This window comes from Theobroma cacao, chromosome 2 (assembly GCF_000208745.1).
Source record: "Theobroma cacao cultivar B97-61/B2 chromosome 2, Criollo_cocoa_genome_V2, whole genome shotgun sequence".
NCBI lineage: Eukaryota > Viridiplantae > Streptophyta > Magnoliopsida > Malvales > Malvaceae > Theobroma > Theobroma cacao.
In genome coordinates this window covers 10,253,426-10,279,074 of record NC_030851.1, presented here as the reverse complement: position 1 = coordinate 10,279,074, position 25,649 = coordinate 10,253,426, and the positions used below count along the sequence as shown (strand labels likewise).

General features: G+C 35.8%; 2 protein-coding genes and 1 long non-coding RNA gene across 3 annotated transcripts; 2 read left to right on the top strand and 1 right to left on the bottom strand.

Moving 5' to 3' along the window:
- On the bottom strand, window positions 12,427-14,052 carry LOC108660638. The gene is made up of 3 exons (XM_018114889.1): window positions 13,551-14,052; window positions 12,982-13,457; window positions 12,427-12,831 (listed from the first exon to the last, which is right to left on the bottom strand). Exons 1-3 carry the CDS (start codon window positions 14,050-14,052, stop codon window positions 12,427-12,429), a joined length of 1,383 nt encoding a protein of 460 aa, XP_017970378.1.
- Window positions 17,241-20,110, top strand: LOC108660432 (pentatricopeptide repeat-containing protein At1g03560, mitochondrial). The gene is given in 2 exon segments (XM_018116554.1): window positions 17,241-18,853; window positions 18,856-20,110. Coding segments are annotated over 2 exon segments (1,965 nt in total). The 5' UTR covers window positions 17,241-17,379; the 3' UTR covers window positions 19,347-20,110.
- On the top strand, window positions 22,080-23,733 carry LOC18608664. Its single transcript, XR_001926839.1, has 2 exons — window positions 22,080-23,132; window positions 23,396-23,733. It is a non-coding gene; the product is annotated as an uncharacterized LOC18608664 (long non-coding RNA).

Here is a 25,649-nt window from a genome sequence, read left to right as displayed (position 1 = left end):
ACAGAGTACAAATTATATTCCAACGTGTGGAAGGGCAAGTAGAAGGGCATTTCCAAAAACATTAAATTCTGTGATTAAGCTACGTGCTTGCCTGCCTGTGCTTCAAGCTTTTATCAAACTGATGTTTCGGTGGAAGAACCACACCCACAGAGAACAGTTTGAAGAAAAACTTGATTTGTGATTAAGGCATGAAAAACCTCAGAATTACATGTGTGAAAGCCGCAACACCGTGACCAGTACTTGTTGGTTGACACAGACCTCGGATACCGACCCTTCTCACCTCCCTTTTACACGCTGCCTCATGCGTGCTCATCCAGAACTTTGACTTGTTTCATCTTGCTAAAAATGTCCTTCACAGAATGCTGTTAGATAGGCTATGGATATTATTTAATTTTAATATAAATCTATTGCCATAGAAAGCATAGTGAAATATTTAAAAATATGGATTAATATTATTTCCAAAATAAAATAAAATTCAGCAAATGTATGAATACTATGTTCCTGATACTCTAAATGAATAACCACCATTTTAATAAAAAAGTAAAACCTATTCCTTACTATTTCATTGTAAAACTAAGAGGTTAGTTAAATACACATTCATATGACGACAAAGTATTAATGCATATGTATGAATATTACATAGAATCCAGCAATATAGCATGAATATTACTTACCTGATATTCTAAACACGTTTGCATGATGGTAAAGTATTAATGTATATGTTAACACAATTGTATAATTAAAAATGCTCGTCAATGAAAATGATATATTATTTTATAATAAAATTCTGTATTCTCTCTCTCTATATATATATATATACACACACACACACATAGAGTAAAACTTCAATAAATTAATATTTGATAAATTAATAACCTCGATTAAATAATATTTTTAACTAATTTTGACTTGAGACTGATATGGTAAATTAATAATTCGTTAAATTAATAAGATAATACATTTTGAAAAATATTCATAAGTTCCACTTGATATTTAAATTAATAATCTACTTATATATCAAAATTAAATATATACATGATTCAATTATGAGACCTTTGTAAAATATGACTCTATTGTTACTCGATTATTTTTAAAATTGATGTCTCCTTAGACTTCGTCTTTAACTTTCTTAGCGCATTAAGAAGCTCTAGTATAGTATTCTCGTTTTGTAAAAAAAAATTATGTAATGTGATTGTTGCTTTGAGTGCATCCTTGCGTGAGATAGGCTCTATTGCAAAACTATCATCTTTAATCTTATCTTCTTTGTCATTTCCCAAAACGTTCTCAATAATTTGCTTCTTTCAAATAATGATAATTCTTTATTCAACAATTAGGTAATATTCGTATAATCACAATACATAATACAAGTATTAAGTTTAATATTTTTAAAAAATAAAAATACTTTAATAAATTAAATTTTTATCAATTAATGTATAAATTAATAAATTATTAATATCTCAATTAATTAATAAATTTTCATGGTCCCAACAGTATTAATTTATAAAAGTTTTACTGTATTACATGATATAGTTTAAATGTATTGGTTCATACTGTTTGAGGACTTGATTTCAATTTTTATGATTTTGTTTTGCAACGATACTCTTAGTAAATGAGATATTAGTTAGACCTCATAAAATGATAATTTCATCTAATATTATAACTTTTAAATTTGAAGGTGTTAAGGTGTTTATTAATGTAATTAATTAATTATTTTTTAAATTGCTCGCAAAGAAATATTATTATTGTTTATTTACTTGGATATGAATATTTTAATAACTACAAATGCCTATCAATCTTTGGAACTCATATTCTCTCAATAATTTAAAAACATTAGTTAGTTTATAATTATTCATAAGTTTTTCTTAGTTTAAAATTAACATAATTAACTCTTGTATATTCATTTGATTAATTTTTATAATTTCAAAAAAAAGGAAAATTAGTTTAAAATGAAAAGTATGTCCCATTTTGAGTTTCAAATAGATAAAACAATTTAGTAGAAACTAAAAACTATAAAAGAAAGAATCAATCCCAGCAATTCTAAATAATTTAATTAAAACCTGAGTAATTGACTCTAAGAACAGATATAGTTCAATAATTAAAATAAGAATCACATTGAAAAGTTTTAGAATTCGGACTAACATTAATTAAGGTTATAACTAGCTGCCAAATTCTAAAATTGATTTTCAAGGGGCCCAAAATTATATGAAAATGAAATGAAAAGAAATTATTATTTTCTTAAGATTTTAAAATGGATATATATACACTTAACTTTTTTAAATAAATTTTGCTAACTAGTGACCTTAAGGCACTAATGTTAGTTAAAATATTATTTATAATAATATTTTTTATTAAATGTAATAATTGTCTATTAATATGATAAATTTTAAGGCATTTAAAATAGGATTTATATTTGATGTATTGATCATGTACAGCTGTCATACACTGTCACGATATCAAATAACGCCACCTCACTCAAAAATAAATTTAAAATTTTAAGAGACTTAAAAATAAATATTACTATTTTTAAAAAATAAAAAAAAATTTCTCTCTACAACTCCATCTCACCCAATCTCTTGTTCTTCTTCTCCTATTATAATTTCAAAACTCTAAATTCTTAATTTTGATTTTTAAAGATAATATCTATTTCAATCTTCTTCTTAATTTACCAAACAACTTTGAAAAACAAAAGAGGCTTTCCAAACACCTTTTGAAACTCACACTGTGAAGACATCATTCCGAAGTTCAACAATGTGTTTTCATAGGGTGAAGACATCTACCAAGCATAACTAAATCTGTTCATAGATTTAGAAAGAGGTTATGCTTGGTAGATTTTTGTTTCATCATGTTTAATCTCCAACGAAATTGGAATATGTGGACTTACTCGGTATTGAAGAAAGCTTAAGTTTTACAGATTTTTTGCATGCTGCATGTTGCTATGCAGGTTGGGACTTGCTGCATTTATATTCACAGAAGACAATTATATTTCTTTAGGGTTGATGTTTTGCTTTCCACCTTTTCCATTTGTTTTTATTCATTTCATTCTACTTACTCCAAGGCAAATCAAACATTACTGAACAAATCAAAGATTTTATCTCATTATCTATTACCATTTTTTTAAGTAATTTCAAATAGAAAAGTGAAATAAATATTAAGAATTAAATTAAGAAGAAGAGTAAAATAAATATTACTTTGAAGAATTAAAATTAAGAATTTAAGATTTTTCTTTTAAAAAAAATTAGGATTTTTAGTCTATTGTTGTTGAGGGAAGAAGAGATTGAACAAGAGAGAGTTAGAGAGATAAAAAAATTGTTTATCTTTTTTTTTAAATTTTTTAAAAAATTAACAGTATTTATTTTAAATCTTTTTAAAATTTTGAATTTTATTTTTTTAATGAAATGGCATGATCTTATGCCCTGTCAATGTATAGAAATAACACGCTGTATGTGCATCATATATAAATATTTAAAAATAATATTATTTAATATAATAACCTTAAAAGAAGAGTAATCTTAAAATACTATTAACAAAAGGGTAAAATCCAAAAGGGGATTTTTTTTTTAGCCCTTAAAAATAACGTGTTTTTGTAAATAGCTGTTGAGATACTTTTAACTGTTTTTAGCCACCAGAAAAGATTTTGGGACAAAAATGCCCTTAATGAGCCGTCTTCGTTAGCGTGCACTCTTAAACAGGGAAAAAATGAAAGAAAACAAAATATGCAAAGATTGGTTGTGCAAAATACCCAAATTTTTTTTCCGAAGGTTGTGCAAAACAAAATAATGTTGCATGAGATGGGTTTTCAGAGATTTGGAACATGACATTCAGATAATATGAGAAGAGATATATTAAATCGAATGAGGAATCGATCGTCATGAATGGAAAGCTTGGCTAATGATGTGAAACCAGAAATCCTTGATACGGTGGTGAATTGAAAGGAGAAAGATGTGAATCCAAAGCAGGAAATGGTCCTGCTATAGCAGGCCATATGTTAGATGGCTGTCGTAAGGCAGGGTTTAGAGTTTGTGAAACGTCATGTTGGGAATGTGTGACATGGCACCGCTCAGAGTTGGTGAGACGCCGTGGAGGAAATCTATGAGACGCCAGAGTTAAGAGTTGGTGACACGCCATGGTGGGAATCTATGACACGGCAGCGTTCAGAGTTGGTGAGATGCCATGGAGGGAATCTGTGACACGCTAGATTAAGAGTTGGTGATACGGCATGGAAGGAAACTGTGACACGCCAGCGTTCAGAGTTGGTGAGACCCCATGGATTAAATTTGTGAGACGCTAGAGTTAAGAGTTGGTGACACGCCATGAAGGGAATCTGTGACACGCTAGCGTTCAGAGTTGGTGAGACGCCATGGAGGGAATCTGTGACATGCCAGAGTTCAGAGTTGGTGACATGCCATGGTCATGTTTAGAGTGTGTGACACGACATTGCTTAAAAAGTTGACACGCCATGGTCATGGTTTAGAGTGTGTGACACGGCAGTGCTTGAGCAGCTGACACGTCATGGTTTGAAATAGAGAGAGGAAAAAAAAGTGAGCAGTTAACGTGGTAATCGTTTGGACTTTCACTGAATTAATTCTCTTTTTTCAGAATAAATAAGAATATTAGAAGACCATTTTTCATTTTAAACAGTTATTATTCAGAATTTGTAACGTTTGTGTGATTCATTTCTCATTCCTGCCGATACCGGAGTGTTCGAGAAGGCTCTTTGCAAGCGAAACGAAACCACAGCACCAGCAAAATAATGTCGGCCATAAATGAAGAGGTTAGTGAGTCTCAAATTCGCAACATTCTTATGTTCGTTAATTTTTGATTTTTTCCTGGGTTTGTTTGATATGTTCTGGTTTTTTGTTTTATTTTACAAATGTTTAGACTATGTTTTCTTGCTGGTTTAATGGTTATTGTGGTTAACCCGTAATGGTTTTAAGGGTTTTGGGTGTTTACCGTGTGACGCCATTGTTATTATAGTTAGTTATTGGCGTGTGACAGCATTTTACTTGATATGTATAGCATGTGACAACATTTTACTTGATATGCATAGCGTGTCACAGAATTTGACTTGTTATGCATGGCGTGTAACAACATTTTACTTGATATGCATGGCGTGTCATAACGTTTAACTTGTTATGCATGGCGTGTCATAACATTTTACTTGTTATGCATGGCGTGTCACAACATTTTGATTACAATGCATGGCGTGTCACAACATTTATTCCTTATTTATGTCTTCAATGTACCTTGTTGCACATGACTGCTTAACTCACTAGTGCATGTGTGCCATGTTTTGCAGATCTAACGCAGACAATATGAGGATCTTGACAGTTTGCTGATCATGCCGAGGGAGAAGTGGGCGTTCAATGTCGCAATTAACACCCACTATAAGTGGTCCAAGCTGCATTACATCACAAAGACTCTCCAACAGAAGGGGGAGTACGATCCAGTTAAGCGTACCTGCTTCGGAATGCTCCTGAACATCTATCCATAGGGGTACTTTTGCGTCGATCTCTTGCACAACATCATGATTCGTCGGATCATTGAGAGCCAGTCAATGGACCACAAGCTATGGTTTGCCATTGGCAAGAGTAAGGCACGGCTATCAAAATAGGAGTTCTGCCTCATCACCGGGTTGAAGTTTGGTCTAATGCTCGATGTGTTTAGACGACCGTACGAGGTTGCTGCGGAGGAAATTCATGCAAGATACTGGAATGGGCAGGACAACGTTAAGCTGCAAGCTTTGCTTGATACCTTCACGGGGGTAACTTTCAGTGACTAGGAGACGCGACCAAGATAGCACTCGTCTTGATCGCGAATAACATTTTATTTGGTCAAGACTACTGTAGACGGGTGACGCCTTGGTTGCTGTCATTAGTGGAGGACATCGATGCTTGGAATGTCTTCCCATGGGGGCACTGTGTTTGGAAGCTAACCTTGGACTACCTTTTGAAAGGGTTCGAAGTTCTTGACTTTATCGTGACAAAGGAAACTCGGTTACGCTACAACATTTACGATTCGCATGGGTGATACAGGTACTATAACGTAACATTTTTCAGTTTTCTTTCGAACAAAAAATTTATGGATGCAGTCATTTATGATTGACGATCTGATAATGGTTACATTTGACATGCAGTTATGGGCAATGAAGGCAATTTCGGGCCTTAGAAAAATAGTTACCTCCTTTGGTCCGAAGGACAACGTCCACCCACGAATGTGCAGATGAGATTGCAATCAGAAGCCAAAAGACTTCTACAAGGCAATTCAGAAGTTAGAGTCATCTGACCAAGTGAGTGAACAGCTGCTAATTTTTACATTATATTTGTAAAATAATTTTCCCTATTCGATAATGACAACATTTTATTTGTTGATTTGCAGTTGTGGGTACTGAAGACGTTGGAACCCACTGCGGATGAGGCCCTCCGGGAGTATTTTGTGGATCTTGAGGTCCCGTTATCGGAGGGCCACGAGTACGTGCCAATAAGGCACATGGAGGATCGGTCAGATTGGGGCTTAGGTGCGAGGCAAAAAGGAGAAGCTTGAAGGAGAAAAGAGCCTCTAGTGGCACGAAGCGAATGCGTACTGCCGCTGCTTTAGTTGATGAGTTGATGGATGAAGGGGACGACCATGGTCAAGGCAGTGAACAGCCGGTAAGGACAATTGTAACGGTTTTGTGTTTTTCAATTCCATTTGTGATTATCGAATAACATTTCTGTGTTCGTAGTTGGACCATGGGTCGGCAGCTCCAAAACCACCCACCGGACCTCCTCAGACGTAGAGTGGAAATGACCCGTCGGTAAGATCGGTTCTAACGGTTTATGTTCTACATTCCCACATATGTTTATTGAGCAACATAGTAATTTCTGTAATTATAGTTTACGGAAGTCACGACAGGTCCTCAAGCACCGATCGGTCCAGCTTAACCGCAGACAGCTAATGAGCTGGCGGTAAGGATATTAAAGTTGTAACAGTTAATGTTCAACAATTTCATACATGATTATTAAATAACATAGTTATATATGTAATTACAGTTTGCGAAAAGGATGACAGGTCTTGAAGCACAGATAGGTCCGGCTCCACCACAGACAGCTAACGAGCCGGCGGTAAGGATATTGAAGTTGTAACGGTTAATGTTCAACAATTCCATACATGATTATTGAATAACACATTTATATATGTAATTACAGTATGCGAAAGCGACGACAGGTCCTGAACCACCGATCGGTCCGGCTCCACTGCAGACTGCTAACAAGCCACCGGTTAGGATATTAAAGTTGTAACGGTTAATGTTCAACAATTCCATATATGATTATTGAATAACACAGTTATATATGTTATTGTAGTTGACCCAGTCGAGAACAGTCAATGATGGAGCAGTCACAACTAGCCAGCTTCGACGGATCATGCGCAAGCATGAAAAAGAGATGTTGGAGCTGAAGGCTTCAATTCAGTCATTGAGTGTAGCAATGTAGACGCTTGAGGACCGTATCGTTGGTCATATTCTTGACGGCCTTAAATCACAAGTACGTTATTCTATCTTAACTTGTATTTTAATGGTTTACGTTTAGCAACTGTTTAGACTATGTTTTCTTGATGGTTTGATGGTTTTTGGGGTTAAGTGGTAGTGGTTTAATTGGTTTTTGGTCATTAGCGGGTTAGGATATTTGTATTATAGTTAGTTGTTGCCGTGTCAGCTTTAGCGTGTCACAATATTTTACTTGTTATTCATGGCGTGTCACAACGTTTGATTTGATATGCATGGCGTGCTAGAGCATTTTGCTTGTTATCCTTGGCGTGTCACCAAGTTTATCTTGTTATGCATGGCGTGTCGCAACATTTTAATTGTTTTGCATGGCGTGTCACAACATTTTCCTCGTTATCCTTGGCGTGTCACCAAGTTTATCTTGTTATGCATGGCGTGTCATGACATTTTACTTGTTTTGCATGTCGTGTGACAACATTTTACTTGGTATGCACTGCGTGTCACAACATTTTACTATTTATGGTTTGTGATATTTTATGAGCTAACTAACGGTTTTTCCAATTTTGTAGAACGGTCCATTTCATGGTGCTGGTCTGGAGCACGATGATGCTAATGATGGACAGCATCATGAACCTGGTGTTGACATTGACGATGACGTTCTTGGTGCTGACGGAGAGCACGTAACTCATGTTGATGACGTCGTCAAAGAAGCTGTGTCAGTGGATGTCACCCTTCAGTCAGATGATGCTGAAAGAGAGCATCTTCCTCCGGCCAATACATTCGTCGACGCAGCAGCAAGAGCTATCGTTCTTTATCGTGGGAGCACTTCTGATGCAGTTGAGATACGGTCGTCGTCACCAGAGTCATCTGCTGTCCATCATGGTGCAGCAAAAATTTCAGACCCAACTGAGTGGGCATGGCTGAAAATGGCGAGCAAATACATGACAAACCCATTCGTCAACCCCTTAGTGACCCGTCGAGATGTGAGGGATAAAATCGTAGAAGACTACGAAGCTTTCAATAAAGAAAAGTTTGCGAGGTAAACTCGTAAATAAAATTGCAAATATTGTTTTTTAATGAAACAGTTATCCACCAAGACTTATGAAATTCATTATGTTACATATGCAGACGTAACGGCGGTATCTTAGGGGATCAAGAGGCTGACTTTTTCATAACCTTAGAGGATCCCAATGAGGAAATGACAAGTGAACATATCGACGCATGCCTTAGCCTACTCTACAAGCGAATGACAGGGCCGAAGTCGAAGCTGTACATTACCTATGCATGTGTGGTTGACACGATATTCGTTGTAAGTTTAATTGAAAATTGTTCAATTCTATAAATACTAAGTTTTTGATTGCATGAAGTGTAAGTTAATGTTTACATGTTTCACAGGACACCGTTCGTATGCTACACACCGAATTTTCAACAGAAGATGCTTGAGCCACAATACAAATTTCAGATGAGTTGCAAGGCTATGTGGAGGGTGAAAGGCCAACGTACGCCAAAAAGTGGGAAGATGTGGATTTCATCCTCGCGCCTTGTAATGTTGGTGGGCATTGGGTGGTTGTAAAGATCGACTTGGTGAGGTGGACGATCAAGGTGGTGGACTCAGTAAGAACTTTGGATGCTAAGGATAATAGAGTTCGTACGGGTCAGATGACACCCTTGACGACAATTATGCCATTCATATGCCACAAAACCAGTTATTTCAACAACATACATCGAAAAAGACAAGATTTGACACCGATGCCATTGGATATTCATTTACCAAAAGCGAAAGTGTATCAGTAAAATGATAGTGTCAGCTGCGGTATGTTCATGATAGGGTACATGGAGCATATTTTGCAATCAGAAAAGATCGAAATTAAGCAGAATATGATTGCAAAAATGCATCGGCAATATGCTGTGAAAAGTTTTTCCAACAGTTGTGAGAGCGAACCCTGAACATATAGGCCATTGTCTGTATAATTTTTTTGGTATACAGAAATTTTTGTATACAATTCATTTTATACACATTTTTTGTATACACAATTTATTGTATACAATTCATTATAAACAAATATAATTCTTTCTGTATACACAATATACTTTGTACAATTATTTTATACACAATTAATTTTTTTGCCTGTACACAATTAATTTGATACCAAGAATTTTTTTTCCTTTTCTATATACAATATATTTAATTTGATACACAGTCGCAAGAAGTCAGCGTGTGACTTCATAAACATGATACCACTCAGCGTGTCCCCACATATATCTGCTTGCACTCAACGTGTCACCCCAAAAATCTGCAACAAGTCAGCGTGTGACGCCGTAAATCCACCAACACTCGACATGTTAGCTGATAAATCTGCTTCCACTCAGCGTGTCAGAACAATTGGGCCATGCCGTGTTACGCCATAAATCTTCAGATACTCAGCGTGTGATGCCATTAATCTACTTCCAGTCGACGTGTCATAAGAATTTGGCCGTCGCGTGTGACCCCACGATACTGTATCAAGTTTACCGTGTAACGCCATAAATCTGCTTGCACTCATCGGGTCACGATTGTGAAACAGCAGGGTTAAGAATTTATAACACGCCACGGTTAGAATATGTGAGAAGACTGTGACACGTTATTGCTTCAACAGCTGACACGCCATGGTAACCGTTTCGAATTCCACTAAAGTTTAAAAAAAAAATCGTTTTAACTTCAACTGAATTAATTCTTAAACCCTAAACAACTAAATGGGAATATGCTAAGGCCAATTTTCATTTTAAACACTTATTATATATTGTAAAAACCATAAACAGAGGCTCCAGGATCACTTTAGGTGAATTCGATTCTGACGGCAACATATATAATTCCCATTGATCAAAATTGGCAACTTGTAATTATCCCCCAGTCACTCCGGTGGTCTCTGCACTCAACCTAGGTTGGCATTAATTAATTTTCAGGTTCGTCGTTTTTCTCTTCTAGGCAAGCCAGCTGCACCAGCCCAACATTACATTGATTAACATTGAATATATAGATTTTTCCATCCATCTAATTGCTTTCAGCATGAAATTGTTCTGTATCCATCCTCCCTTATTTTTCCAATTGTTTCCAGGCCAAAATTCTATCTTGCCATTATAAAATAGTACGTCTAAATTTACACACTAGAACTTGTTATGCATGGCGGGTTAAAACAATTTAATTGTTATGCATGGTGTGCCAGCACAATTTACTTGTTATGCATGGTGTGTCATAACATTTTACTTGCTATGCATGGCAGGTCAGAACAATTTAATTATTATGCATGGCGTGTCACAACGTTTAACTTGTTATGCACGGCGTGTCAGCATAATTTACTTGTTTTGCATGGCGTGTCACAACATTTTACTTGTTATGCATGGCGAGTCAAAACAATTTAATTGTTATGCATGGTGTGTCACAATGTTTAACTTGTTATGCATGGCGTGTCAGCACAATTTACTTGTTATGCATGGCGTGTCACAACATTTTACTTGTTATGCATGGCGTGTCATTTCATTTTTCTTGTTATGCATGGCGTGTCTCATATTTATTCCTTATTTATTTCTTCTGTATACCTTGTTGCACATTATGGCTTAACTCACTGCTGCATCTGTGCCATGTTTTGCAGATCCAACGCATACAGTATGAGGATCTTGACATTTTGTCTGCTCGGTCATTCTATGAGGCACTTTTAGTTACGAACTTTGTTGCCAAACATTTCAAGCAGATAAGTAAATACATGGCTCTTGTCTGATGGAGATTGTAATTGGAAACATTTTTACAAACAATGTAAGAATGTACTTTAACACGATCTTGATCAGATAGAGGCCTTGACAGGCTTATCTGCTTGAAATGTTTGGCAACAAAGTCCATAACTAAAAGTGCCTCATAGAATGACTGAGCAAACAAATCCGTAAAGCAAAACGAATTCAACTATAATTTTCAAACACATTTAGTTAGGCGGTCAGGCTGTCTTCATTCATAACACACCCTACATTTTTAGATATTGTCCTTCGTATTAGACAGTTGTTGCGTGTGTGACCGGTTTGTCTGCAACTTGAACATGCTTTGGGTTGGCGCAGTCGTGGAGTCACCGATTGACTTAGAGATGGTGTCGGATTTGTGGATGGAACTGCAAATGGGGATGGGCAGTTCTGACTGTTATGCCCGTACCTCTTGCATTGCGAACATCTCTGTGCTCGACTGCCTTCACCAACTGATGGAATCATTCTCCTCTTAGGTCTTCCTGCTTGGCCTCGCCAAGGTGGGGGCAAGATGACAATTTGTTTCACATGAGGGGGGATGTCCCACTCACTAGGATGCCCTACCGGCTGAATGGATCCTGAATAACCCTCCATGAAAACGGTTGTCTTGTAGTAGTCAGTACAGAATTCAATGGCTTCACGATTGCATTTACTGAAAAACACTAAAAACTCAATCTTCAAACACAATGTAAATGTTATGTCAATTACGGTTCAAATAAGAAATAAAGATATTCTGACCTTATTGCTGCAATGGCATGGCTGCATGGCAGTAAATCTGTTTGGAACTCACAACATGAACACGTCTTCCTAGATAGGTTTACAAGTTCGTCCATTTTCCCGTATTTAACTTCGAACTCCACTCGATTGATATGCTTAACTAGAAAGCGATGTGCATCATTGAACCTTTTACTCAACTGCCTGGCAACCCAAAGGCTGAGGGACGTGGTCACCTTGATGGCCTCCTCGTACCGTTCATGGAACCAACGCTGGAACATGTCTCTGATGAACTTGATCAAAACAGTGATTGGCATTTGTCTTGCATGCTTCAAGCATGAGTTAACACATTTCGCAATGTTGGATGTCATCATTTGGTATCGCTTTGCCGGTGAACATGCACGTGCCCATTTCTCAGGCCCTATTCTCATAAGGTCCGCGTGGGCTTCCAGGTGAATCTACTGTATCTAGTTCATATGTCTGTTGAAATCGGCCACCTTATAGTAATCTCGAGCAAAGGTGAAAAACATACAAACATCGTCGCGCTTGAACTTGTTTTTAAAGTTTTTTTTCAAGTGGTAACCGCATAAACCATGATGCGTTTCTGGATATGCATTTTGGATTGCTTTCTTAATGCTGAGATGCTGATCAGAAATGAACATAGTGTTTTCAGGACAACCAACCACATCACGCAGCTTGCTAAGAAACCACGTCCACGAGTCTTCATCCTTAACATGGTCAATGCCAAATGCAACTGGATATACGCACTTGTTCGCATCTTTGCATACAGTAACAAACAGAACACCCTTGAACTTGCCTTTCAGATGTGTCGCATCAATTGCAACCGTAGGACGCATTACATCCCTAAACCCCTGAATACAAGCCCCGTATGATCAGAAACACTATTTGAATCTCTCTTCCTCATCAGTAACCACTACAGTCACTGTGTTAGGATTTTCTTGTTCCAACATATAAAAATACGATGGTAGTAGTTGAAATGACTCTTTCGGTGGATCGAAAACAAGCTTGTCCGCATACTCTTTAGCTTGCCAAGCCTTACCATACAAGCATTCCAATCCCCACTGAACCCTCATCTCACAAATTATGTCCTTAGGTCTCAATGCTACTCCATTAGCCCGAATCTTGTGTGACATAAGTTCACCAATCATCTTCGCACTCGTAGTTGGAAATCGCCTTTGCAAACCATCAACGGTACAGGTGTGTACTTTGTAGAATGTCTGAATTTTCCAATATTCTCCTCTATCAGGTAACTTTGTTGCACGAACACTGAACTTGCATGCCTTGTCCTTGCAACCAACCTTATAACGAGCTTTACATGACCTTTTTACTCTTATCGCAAACTTCTCTTTTATAACCAACATGTTTAAAGCTCGTTTCAACTCGGCCTTCGAAGAAAACATTCTTCCTTTGTATAAGCGATCTTCGGCACATGTCGACTCCTCAGTGGTAATTGTTTGGAAGGAGAACCTTTCTGCACCTGTAATTACCCACGTATGAGATATCCCTGCATTTCCCCTTTCTTAATCACTATCATCAAGCAATGTATCAAGGCAACGAATCCCGTTCTCACCAGCGATGGGGTTATTGTATATGGGGTCATCACACTGAACATCTTCTACATCAACACCTCCAACAGATTTCGTTTCGCCTTCAACATTATTGCAAATTGGAATGTCACTGTCATAAAGGCAGTCATCGTTTGAACTGTCATCTTGCGATTGTTCAAGCCCATCATCTGAGGTGTGATCAAATCTATCTTCACCGGTAACGAACAAATCCTCATTTCCCTCATCAAATGCAGTATTATACTCCAGCGTCGCAGTGTCACCCTCCAACCTCACATTGTTGTCCTTAACTGTCGTATTCTCATTTGACAATGGCATTACACACTCTACAGTTTCATCTGATCGTTGCATTTGTTCAAGAGAAGCAAGAAATTGGTTTGATGCACATCCTAGTCGAAATTGTGCAGCCAACTGTTTTGTGAATGTTGTTTGTCTATCGGGCTGCACAAACTCTTGTGCATACCTCAATTGCCATTGTTGTGGGTTATGGACCGAATGCTGTGGCATATGTGAAGCATTGTAAATCTCATTTTGATTGAGCTAATTACCATGTTGTCCAACTTCTTCATGTGACATAACATTTGTTTAGCATCCCTTAATGCTGACATACACAGCCGGAACATTCCTCTGTTGTAGCAAAATTAATGCAACATCCTCATCATGTCCTTGATAATTGGCCGTGATAGGTCTCTGGGTGTACTGATCAATGCATGTAACTCAATCTCGTCAATTTCTGAGTTTACCCCAATAACATCTTTAACCAACTTCATCAAGCCTACAAACGACAAATCACTCCTAACCCTCGGCATTCGTGACTCACCACCCTTGTAAATGCCATCAACCCACTGACCATCGTGTCTTATCACAATTCGCACAATTGGAACCCCACTGAAATTTTGAAAAAAAAATATTGTCAATCATTTTACACAATACATGCCATGATTAAAAATTTGTCAGTCGTGTTGTTACACGCCAAGCATATAACGTAAAATGTTGTAACACGCCATGCATATCAAGTCAAATGTCGTGACACGCCATGCATTAGTATCGTTACAAGCCATGCATCACTGTCGTGACACGCCAATCACTGTAATTACTGACTGGTTACACCAACATCCGTGACACGCTAAAAACCCAAAAAACCAGTTAACCCACGACACGCCAGGAACAGTTGTGACACGCCAAAAATCCATAAATTCAGTTAACCCACCACACCCCAGGAACATCCGTGACACATTAACAACCCAAATAACTAGTTAACCCACAACACGCCAGGAATAGCCGTGACACGCTAAAATAACTCTAACTCATGTTATAGATGCATGGCGTGTAACAACTTTGGGCAATATTTCTAATTCATCTTATCATTTACACCAAATGTTTAAGAAATTTAAGTGTGTTGCAGAAATAAACCCAATAATAGGTACCTTGATGTCATCTCTGCTATAGAGTGTGTTAATCTACGACAATGTGGCTAGATGCTGAGAGATAGACCACAACTTGATGACGATGGTGCTCAACAGAGAGTTGATAGAGCTCATACAGTTCAGAGATCTGAGAGAGATGACGATGATGGTGCTCAACAAAGACTTGCTAGAGTTGAGACAGAGAAAGATGACCGAGCCCAAACAGCTGCGCGCATTTATTTTTAATGTTTTTCATTTTCTCTCTAGTGGGAGGCAGATAGCTCAAACAACTGAGCATTTATTTAAAACGATGTTTTTAAGGGCATTTTGATCTACTCATGTTTGTTTTTGGATAGAAACAGATAATTTTATATGGGTGGTTATTTCTGAAATCACCTTATTACGAGATCCTTTTCTCACAATTTCCTCAATCCAAAACCTTCTTTCAATCACTCTTAAAAAGACATTTTGGTCTTTCTTGCTATAAATGATGCCTTTAACTTTTTGACTCTTAACCGTATTAGTCTAAATTTAAAAAAATTAAAACTCAATACCACATAAATATTTTAAGGCACAACCACCTTTTATATTATTTTTTCAATTTGAGCATATTCTCTTTGAGATAAAAAATCTACTTATTCTCCTTCAAAAACCTCGATAAAAAAAAAAGAAAAACTAAAGAATTTTTATTTGAAGGCTCTGGAAACTTGAAAATGGATGAAAATAGGATTTTGAACCAGACCTGTTGTTGAATGACAAAATCATAGAAAAAATACAAATCAACACATTGTTAAAAATAGGATTTTGAACCCAAAAAAAAAAAACATAAAAGAGGAAAGGAAATGAAAGACCCTGGCAGATGCAACCTACATGGGATCAATGTTAGTGAATCTTCTCTTCTTCAAATGACAGTGACCAAGAAACATCAACAAATTCTTTGTATTTCTTTTTTCCTTTCAAATCAAAATTCCTTTAGTTAGAAAAGCTAAAGTTGTGAGAAAAAAGAAAAAGAAATCCAATGAGAGAAGAGAAATATGTTCAAGCAACTGAAGAAAAAGGGAATTTGAAGAATAAATGTTGATTATTACAAGATTCTTCAAATGGATCAAAATACAAAAGATGAAAATTTGAAGAAAACATATCAAAATTCTTTTAGTTTTCTTTTATTAAGGTTTTTGGGAGAGAAGAGATTAGTAGTTTTTTTTCAGAGAGGGTATTTGTGTATAAAATATTTATGTAATATTGAGTTATATTTTTTTTTAACCGTTAACTAATCATGGTAATAATCAAAGGGTTAAAAGCATCATTTTAAGACAAAAAAGGGTCAAAATATCCTTTTAGGTGATTGGAAGGGATTTTTGGATTTTCCTCATTAACAAAAGCCTTGTAAAAATGCCTTTGAAAAAAAAAAACACCTTTGTTAAATAATCAACTCTAGTTAATTAGGCCATAAGAGATCCACCCATAGATTGCTCAATTTACAGCTATCTTCATTGTGTGTGGATAACAGCAAACATTGTATATACGCTCATTACATCTCAGCCTATGGTTGTTGGGGATCATCATTTGGAGGCAGTTGCAGAATTGCCCAGTCCACTACTTCTAGGGCCTAATTGCCTCACCAGGTACTTAGCACCCGATTCCCAAAAGCCCATTGAGCTTAGAAGAATAACCTTATAAAAATATAAGCTAAAATATTACAAAAATCTCATATGAGCCTATGTCCTATGACTTATAAACTTTTTTATTGACGGAAAGATGTCATATTTATCATGTGCCCTAATGACTATTAAACTCATGATCAATTAACATCTTTTATACACGTGAATATTAATGTGACTTTTTTACAAGATAAAATTATTTAAATGAAAAAAATTCTTTCTTCAGATATAATTATTCCAATCAGTCAAGTTTGTCATGTTACAAAAATCATATCATTTGTCACAATTGTGAAGGATGTTAATTGACCATAAGTTTAAGGATTGTTAAGGCTATGTCATACCTTTTGGTCAATATAAGTTTATTTGAGTAAAATCATAAAATAAGAATTTATTTGAGTATAATAAAGAGATAAGAGTTTTGTTTTAAAAAAATTTTGAGATAGTTTAGGTACATATTTAGATTTTTAACAAAATATATATTATAAGATAAGATTCAAATTTATTACTCTATTTAAAGTAATAGATCATATTTAATGAGTAAAATTTTATCATTATATTTTTTAGTTAGGAGAAGAGGGATATAAGTCTTGCTCCTCCCACTGAGATTTGAACTCAGGTTACCGGATTCAAAGTCCAGTGTCCTGACCGTTAGACCTTGTGTCTATATTTCGGAAAAGTAAAAGTTATCCAAATACAAGAGCGAAAGAGTGATTTTATTTCATCAAGCACGATTCTCATTTCTCGCCGGTTAGCACCCAAAAACCCTTATGAGAAGAACCCTGTTGAAGCCTCTTTATCCCGGCTCTCTATCCCGTCTGCAATCTCCACTTTTATCTAGTCCCCACAGAAATGTTGAGTCACCGCCAAACCCTCCTAAACTGTTATCCAACCCAATCTCCATTTCCTCCTCCAGGTTCATATTCACTCCGAGTTATCTTCCTCCTCCCGAGTGGATAGAGCCCTTTTTTAAAGTCTCTGGTTTAGCCTCAATATTTCCTCGAGACTTGCAGCCATCTCCTTGGGTAAGCAAAATTGTCAATCTTTTAGATGGTTCTTCTAACATGGAATTAAATTTATACTCGTTTTGCCACAAGTTCTCGATCCAGTTGTCTCCAAATTTTGTTGCTTTTGTTTTAGCTTCTGTTGAGGTTCAAAACAAACCTGATGTTGCTTTGAGGTTCTTAACATGGGCTGCTAAGCAAAAGAAATATACCCATAAGCTGGAATGTTATGTTTCTATGATAAATGTTTTAGCTTTAGAAAATGATTTGGCAAAAGTAAGATTCTTATTTGGTCAACTTAAAGAAATGGGGTCTGTAATGACAATGTCATCAGCAAATTCTTTGATTAAGAACTGTGGGGGACTTGGGATGGTAGAGGAGTTATTATGGGTGTGGCGAAGAATGAAAGAGAATGAGATTGAACCTAGTTTATATGCGTTTAACTTTTTACTTAATGGATTGGTAAATTCTATGTTTGTTGAATCTACGGAGCAGGTTTTCAAGGTTATGGAGAACAGTAAAATTAGGCCAGATGTTGTCAATTATAATACCATGATTAAAGGATATTGTAAGGCAGGAAAAACCCAGAAAGCAATGGAAAAATTACAAGCTATGGAGACAATAAATTTGGAGCCAGATAAGGTTACTTATATGACATTGATGCAGGCATGCTATTCAGAGGGGAATTTTGATTCTTGTTTGGGTTTGTATCATGAAATGGTGGAGAAGAGCTGTGAAGTTCCGCCTCATGCGTATAGTTTGATTATTGGAGGACTTTGTAAAGACGGGAAATGTCTTGAAGGATATGCTGTTTTTCAGAATAAGATTCGGATTTGGTTTAAAGCAAATGTGGTGATTTATACAATTGTGATAGATGCATTTGCAAGATGTGGAAGGATGGAAGATGCATTAAAGCTATTTGAGGGGATGAAAACTGATGGGTTTGAACCTGATGAGGTTTCATATGGGGCCATCGTTAATGGATTGTGTAAGAGTGGAAGATTAGATGAGGCCATGGAGTATCTCAGGTTTTGTAGAGCTAATGAAGTGGCAATTAATGCCATGTTTTATTCTAGTCTAATTGATGGGTTGGGTGAGGCTGGTAGAGTGGATGCAGCTCAGAAACTTTTTGAAGAGATGGTTGAGAAAGGTTGCCCACAGGATTCATATTGTTAGAATGCCCTTATTGATGCCCTTGCAAAGTGTGGGAGGGTCAATGAAGCGTTAACACTCTTTAATAGATGGAGGATGAAGGATGTGATCAGACAGTTTATACATATACAATACTCAAAAGAGGACTGTTCAGGGAGCATAAATATGAAGAGGCAATGAAGCTTTGGGATATGATGATTGATAAAGGTATCACACCAACTGCAGCCTCTTTTAGGGCTCTCTCAATTGGGCTTTGTGTATCAGGCAAGGTGACTAAGGCCTGCGAGATTTTGGATGATCTAGCACCAATGGGTGTTATTCCTGAGACAGCTTTTGAAGATATGATCCATGTGCTGTGCAAAGCAGGCCGTATCAAGGAGGCCTGCAAGTTGGCTGATGGTATTGTTGATAAGGGTAGAGAAATACCTGGAAGAATTCGAACTGTTCTAATCAATGCCTTGAGAAAGGCAGGCAATGCAGATTTGGCCATGAAGTTGATGCATGGTAAGATTGGTATAGGTTATGATAGAATGGGCAGCATTAAGAGGCGAGTGAAATTCCAGATTCTTGTTGAAAGTTGAGTAAATTTTATGACACAAAGGTGGTCTTGTTTTATTGTCTAAACTCAAAGAGCTGATTCTGAGCAAATGCTTTATCCTTGTCCTTCACATAATTCGGTTTAAGAACTATCACTTGTCTGTTCGCTTACTAGATAGCAGTCAAGTAACCAATTCTGTTCAGCTGCTAAGAACATCCATCATGTCATGCTGCAAATCCTTGGGCATGCATCCAAGGTATGTACTTGGTCACTCCTTAAGAACAATTATTTCAAATATCATATGTAGAAAATTTGCCCATACACACAACAGCACCTGATTCTGGTACTGCCATAGATGTATGGTACAAGGTGCACTTTTGACTAGATCTTATAGATAATGTGTTCATCAAGTTGTGACTCTATATCTAAAGACTTTGGAGATTTTGCATATGACAGATCTCTCTTCCAAAAGGTATAATATTTCAGACCCAAGCAAAATTATGGAATATCATTTAGGACCACATATAACTTAATTTGCACAAATAACTTTATTATAACTTAACTGCAATTTTTTAGTTGGTTCTCTTAAATGAATTGTGTAGAAAATGCTGCACAAGCAAATATTTTTGGTGTCAAGAGAGGAAGCCGAAGTTTTCCTTATCATGGCTATCATTTTCTAAAGTAGCTTTTGGTATCATTTTCAAGATCTACATGGTCATCTTATTGTCAGGGTAACCTTTTCACAGCTAAGTTAAGATTATCATGTTTGGTTAACAATTATCAATTATTGGGGATTAAGAATCAGTGTGTTTGGTATCACGTAAAAATCAAATATAATTTTGTTTAAAATTACCAAAATAATAATAATATTTAATAATAATAATTTGAATATTTTAAAGATAACAATTTGTAAATATTAATACTATATTTCTTGGATATAAGGTATAATTAAATTTAATCAATAAATGTGAATATTGTATTCATTAATAGGTAAATTAACTTCTCAAGTACTAATTACAAAGAAATATTTGAATGAATTAGAAAATAAAACTATATTTATTAAAATGATAATGAATTTGCTTAGAAAACAAAAATTATATATAACATAAAAAGAAGGGCAAAGAATAGCATGTAATGTACTTTTGAATTTGGTAGAAAGAATATTATTCTGAAAAAGACAAATATTTAATATATAAAAATGATTACAATTTTGTGAAAAATGAAGCTTTATTCACACATTAAAAGGGTAATATTGTTCATCATTAATTTTACCAATCACTTCACCTCGGTGAAAAATTTTTTTGACCCTTTCAAATGGGAATTAGATCACCTTCCAAGGCAGTAGCTTAATCACTTTTGGTGATCCTAGATCACTACTACTTAGAATTACTGAGTTGATATAATCACCAACTGCAGATCACCATTAATTTTGAGGTGAGCATCCCATACTAAATGCCACCAAAGAGAAAAGGCCACCGATCTAGATTCTGAATTGCTTTTGGTCATCCTCTCTTAACAACTCTTATAAGGCCCCCTAAAAACCTACTCAAACAATATTTAAATTAGTCAAATTACCCTCATCTTTCTTTTAGACATGAAAGGTTCATTTTAAATTTCATGATATTGAAATTAATGAGCATAATGGCTTCCTACAGTTCTCATGTGTCATTAAAGTTAAGTAGGACTATTTCAACGGTATGTATGTTACTAGTTGTTATGGTTTTCGAACTAAACTGCATTTACCTAGGGCTTCAGGATACCATGTTGATGTTTACATGAATAAGTGCTGCTTATCTCGGTGTCTATTACTCAGCTTTTGTTGTGTTTTTGTTTCTGAGTTGAAAGATAAGCAGGGAAAAACTAAAATGAGACTCACAATATATTTTAATTATTTATTTGGACAAGCTTATTGAAAATTGCAGATGTTTGCTTATAATAGCTCATCTTGCTAAACAATTAATTTGTATCGAAAATATTTTTAGAAATTAATGTTAAGCAATGTAGCCAGGTGTAGAATCGTGAAATTTCTTCAACCTAATACCAGCAACCAACAAGAATTATAACTGAGGTGATTCCTCTTGAATGTTAACTTAACTGGTTTTTCATGGGATAGGGTTACTGTAAGTTGTAGCTTCAAATGTCATGAATTGACAATAAACAAATAACAAGAATGGTGACATATGATGAAGTTCAATGTGCTTACTGTTGAGAATATCAACAATTACATGATGATAAGTATTTCTGATTTCTAAATGTTGTTATTAAATGGGTTTCCATTAATTAATTTATTCTGTAAAATTTAGGAACAACTCTTAGGTGTTGCTAGAACAGTGATTGAGATATTCAAACAAGGGCCATTGGATATTAATAAGATTTGAGAGCAATATTTAACATCAATATACATGAATACACACGAGTAGCTATTAAGTCATAACCTTGTTCTAAAAGTATATATTACGGCTAGGGACTCGTATTCTGTTGATCTCCCAAATCTGTTCTTGCTTCAGCAGGCATGTGATGTTACTCCATCTATTTTAAAGGCCCTGATTGCCCCAGCTGTTTGTAAACCTCCTACTTGCGTTGCAAGAGGCACTGGAGGTGTGATCTTCTAAATATGTTATTTTCTGCCTCTTTTCTATTACCTAATAGAGTGGCTATTTGTTGAGCTGACGAATCTATGAACGTCCTCTAGCATGGCCCCTACACTTATGGGTTGCAAAATTTCTGTCAAAGCTGAACAATATTATGCTTGTACAATGTAGTGGTGTTGGTAAGTTACTTTTGTCTAACATGGATTTGCCCAGATTATAAGTTTTCCTCACTTGTAAAATTTTATATTTCAGGGTTTTCTCAATTACGCTCTGAGTTGTAAGCATTGCCTGTTTTTCTCCCTACCTTGTTTAACACTGGCCATAAGTCTATGCATATTTACCCTTGTCGGCATGTTGGCTTCCTCCTCTTCTTTGATGCTAATTAGTTTGTCATTTGTTCTTATGTTCACTGTTAGTTTTATCTTTTCATCTTTAATCATGGAAACAATCATTATTGCAACGAATCAAGTAACTATATTTCTTACCTTCTTTTCCAATGACGGAATATGCATTTAGCATGCAACAAAAAGACACATTTCCTCCTTCATATGATAGGGGCCAAGAAGGGATCTACGGACCATGCAACAAAGCACATCAAGTCAATTATAATGTCCTCAAATATCATACAACCATGTACACACCAGCCAAATGGCAAATTGTTCACTTAATTGATTCTGTCCTCTCTGTTACTCTCTTTGTTTTACATAATGATCTTTTGCTAATAAGTTGATGCAAAAAGTAGTTGGTCTCATCAAGCAGTAGCGGATATGATTACTCTTTGCAGTGGTCCCCTTTAATTAAGTCCTGCTATCTATTGCCAGACCCTTTATGCAGTGTCTTTACTTATAAAGCAAGTCAATTCCATTTCCATTGCGTAGTACTTCCCTTTTTCTGGTACATAAATATCTTGGGGCAGATAGGCTGCTCCGACCCTCAGGCTAGTGCGCAGATGTAGAGTTTCTCACTTGCCTTGTGGCAAGGCTTACATTCTGGATAGCACCAAGGAGCCAGTGGTGCTTGTCAAAGTGCCTGTATTTTTTTTTTATTACAGACTCATGGTTGCCATTCACAGGAGATTAAGACTAAGGTGTCAATGCCTTTTGCTACATCTACTGTCCAACTGGCTTCATTGCTAGCAAGCCGGATGTGTAGGATGGGTTTTAGAGCAACTCGCAAGGAAGAATTAACATTCAATCAAATTATGATCTCAATTTTGTAGAACTCTTTGAACTTTATTGGTGAGATAACTGTCTTGGTGAAAATCAAAATAGTTGCTCTGTGTATTCCATTCTAATTGATAAGAAAACAGGCAAGGTTTCAAGAAGGATGAATTGCATAATTTGGCTTCATGTGCATGATCATTTGATTTTGCCAAAGAGAAATATTGACTAATTTTCTCAGTAAGAAGTGGTATATTCTGGTGGTTGATGAGTTTTTATTCATTGAAGGTAAAACGTAAATGGTTAAAGTTTCTTATCTTACTGACTTTTATTTTGCACAGGTAGCTAGAGTTTGGAAGCGTCCATCATCCTTTAATGAAGGAGGAGTGAGATTGAAAAGACTGGTTTTCTGCTATTCTGTAAATTCTCTATGGTTGTTTCTGGTAATCAGCAAGATAAGAGGGCAAAAAAAAAAATCACTTTTTTTTGGGTTGTTAGGAAAAGATGATATAATCTTTTTAGTCTGTTCATTTTGTTGGGAAACATGATTGCTGGAATTATTTGAGAAGTCATGTTTATTTATATAGAAGATAATGACGCTGAACAATTGGATGGCTATATTTGTCTCCTTTCTATTCATTCAAGTTGGATTCTCTAATGAAGTTTTGAATTTCAGATATCTGTTTAAGAAGGGAGCACCACTTGATAGTGTTGTGATTGGTGTCGGCGGGTGTTAGTAGTAGCTAACACAGAGGCCAAATCTTTTTCATTCATGTCCTAATTGCCCCACTAAATCGTCAAAATCATGTTCTATTTTTCTCGTGCTTAAAAGCAATAAGATTCTTGACAAGCATTTGCGTACAATATCTATGCATTTAATCAAAGCTCTAGAAAAGATCTCCTTTGTCCTTTTTTCGGTCTTTCTGCTGTTGTCTTTTTCATTATTTGTTAGCTATTGAAATCCTCCATAAACTTTTACAAACTGGAAGTCTCTTCGAAGAGATCATCGCAAAGGATCAGGAAAAATGGTTTTCCGCTCACAACTGTCAAAGATGTCGATAGACATTACAACAACTCTCTCGCTGGGACTCCAGAATTTTTCGTTGGTTGCTTCCTGTATTTTTTGTGGACATAGCAAGAGAGAGGGAGCGCGATAAATTTAGCATCCACCGAAGGTGGTGGACCTCAAACCTATAGCCACAGCACAGCTGTAGCAACAGTTATGGTGAAACAAAAGTGATAGTGACTGTACAGGTGCCATCGCAATACGAAAATGAACATTAGCCAATTATCAATGAGTCAGCATTCAGCAGGGATAAGAGAAAGAGTCTTTTTTCCTTGTGAATTGTTTGAAAGGTAAAGACCTCTAAGCTTTTGCAAGAGCTGGGGCATGCGGTTCCAACCCTAGCCTGAAAGTCGTCCATCCTTTTAAGACGATGAGTAGATTGTCCTCAAGGGTGAGTACATGACCAAGACTTGGGTCTTACTTCTTAGTGTATTACCCTTAAAGACAGAATAAGGTTAAAGGTAGGAATTCTTCCCCTCCGTCGGTACCTTTATGCACATAAAATAAAAACTATCTTTTTAGTGGTTAATACTATTCTTGAATGAGGACGTCAGTGCCACGCAACAAGACCCTAACGTCGCACCTTGGTTGCAGTACGAGTCATACTGTTCATGGGCTCGTAGGGCGTCGGCAAAATTAGGTCATGGACCATAATTTCATAATCATTCGTCTTGCCCTCATTTTCCCTTTTTTCACCTACGTACCCAAAGAGGGGACAAAAGGCTACCATTACATTAAAGGGTATTCTTATCTTAGAGGTATCATATCGTATCTTAATGGATTATAAGATCTTTCATAGGCATCTTTGTTGTATTTTCCCCAACAGACAATAGCACATGAATATCCAACATTTCAAATCTAACGCTAAGCTCATCATGAAATCAACGAGAAGTTGTTAGGTATAACATTTTTGTCACCATAAATCTAACGAAATTTATACTTTTATCTTTTCAGTATAAATCGATATATTAGATTACGCTTTTTATTAATCTAACAAATTAATTATTGTTATAAACTAACATGACAATTTTTCTAACAAAAAAGATATTTTGAAATTTGATTTGTTCAACTTGAAGTTGATATGATAGGAAAAATGTATATGTAATAATTTCTTATCATCGCTATATATGTTGATTGTTGAATCTGCCCCGACTTACATTGTTTTTTTTTTTTTCCTATAGACAGTCATAATTTTAAACCTTTACGTGTTTGGTATGTGTAAAATTTAAAAGCAAGATAAGATATATTTTTATCCTATATCCTATTTGGTGTATACATAATTAAATATACGATAGGATTACATAATGATATGAGAATTAATTACCATTAACTTAGGTATGTAAGTTTTAGAGTAAAATAGGAAATGTAAAGTACATATCATCCAATTTTATGGGATTAAAATTAAATTTTTTTAAAGGATTGAGTTATTCTATATTGTATTTGAAATCCGATCCTCTCTTTTTAGTACACGTCAAACATGGGTAGTGTAATTGTGATTTTATTATTTTCATTATCTTTCCAGTTATATA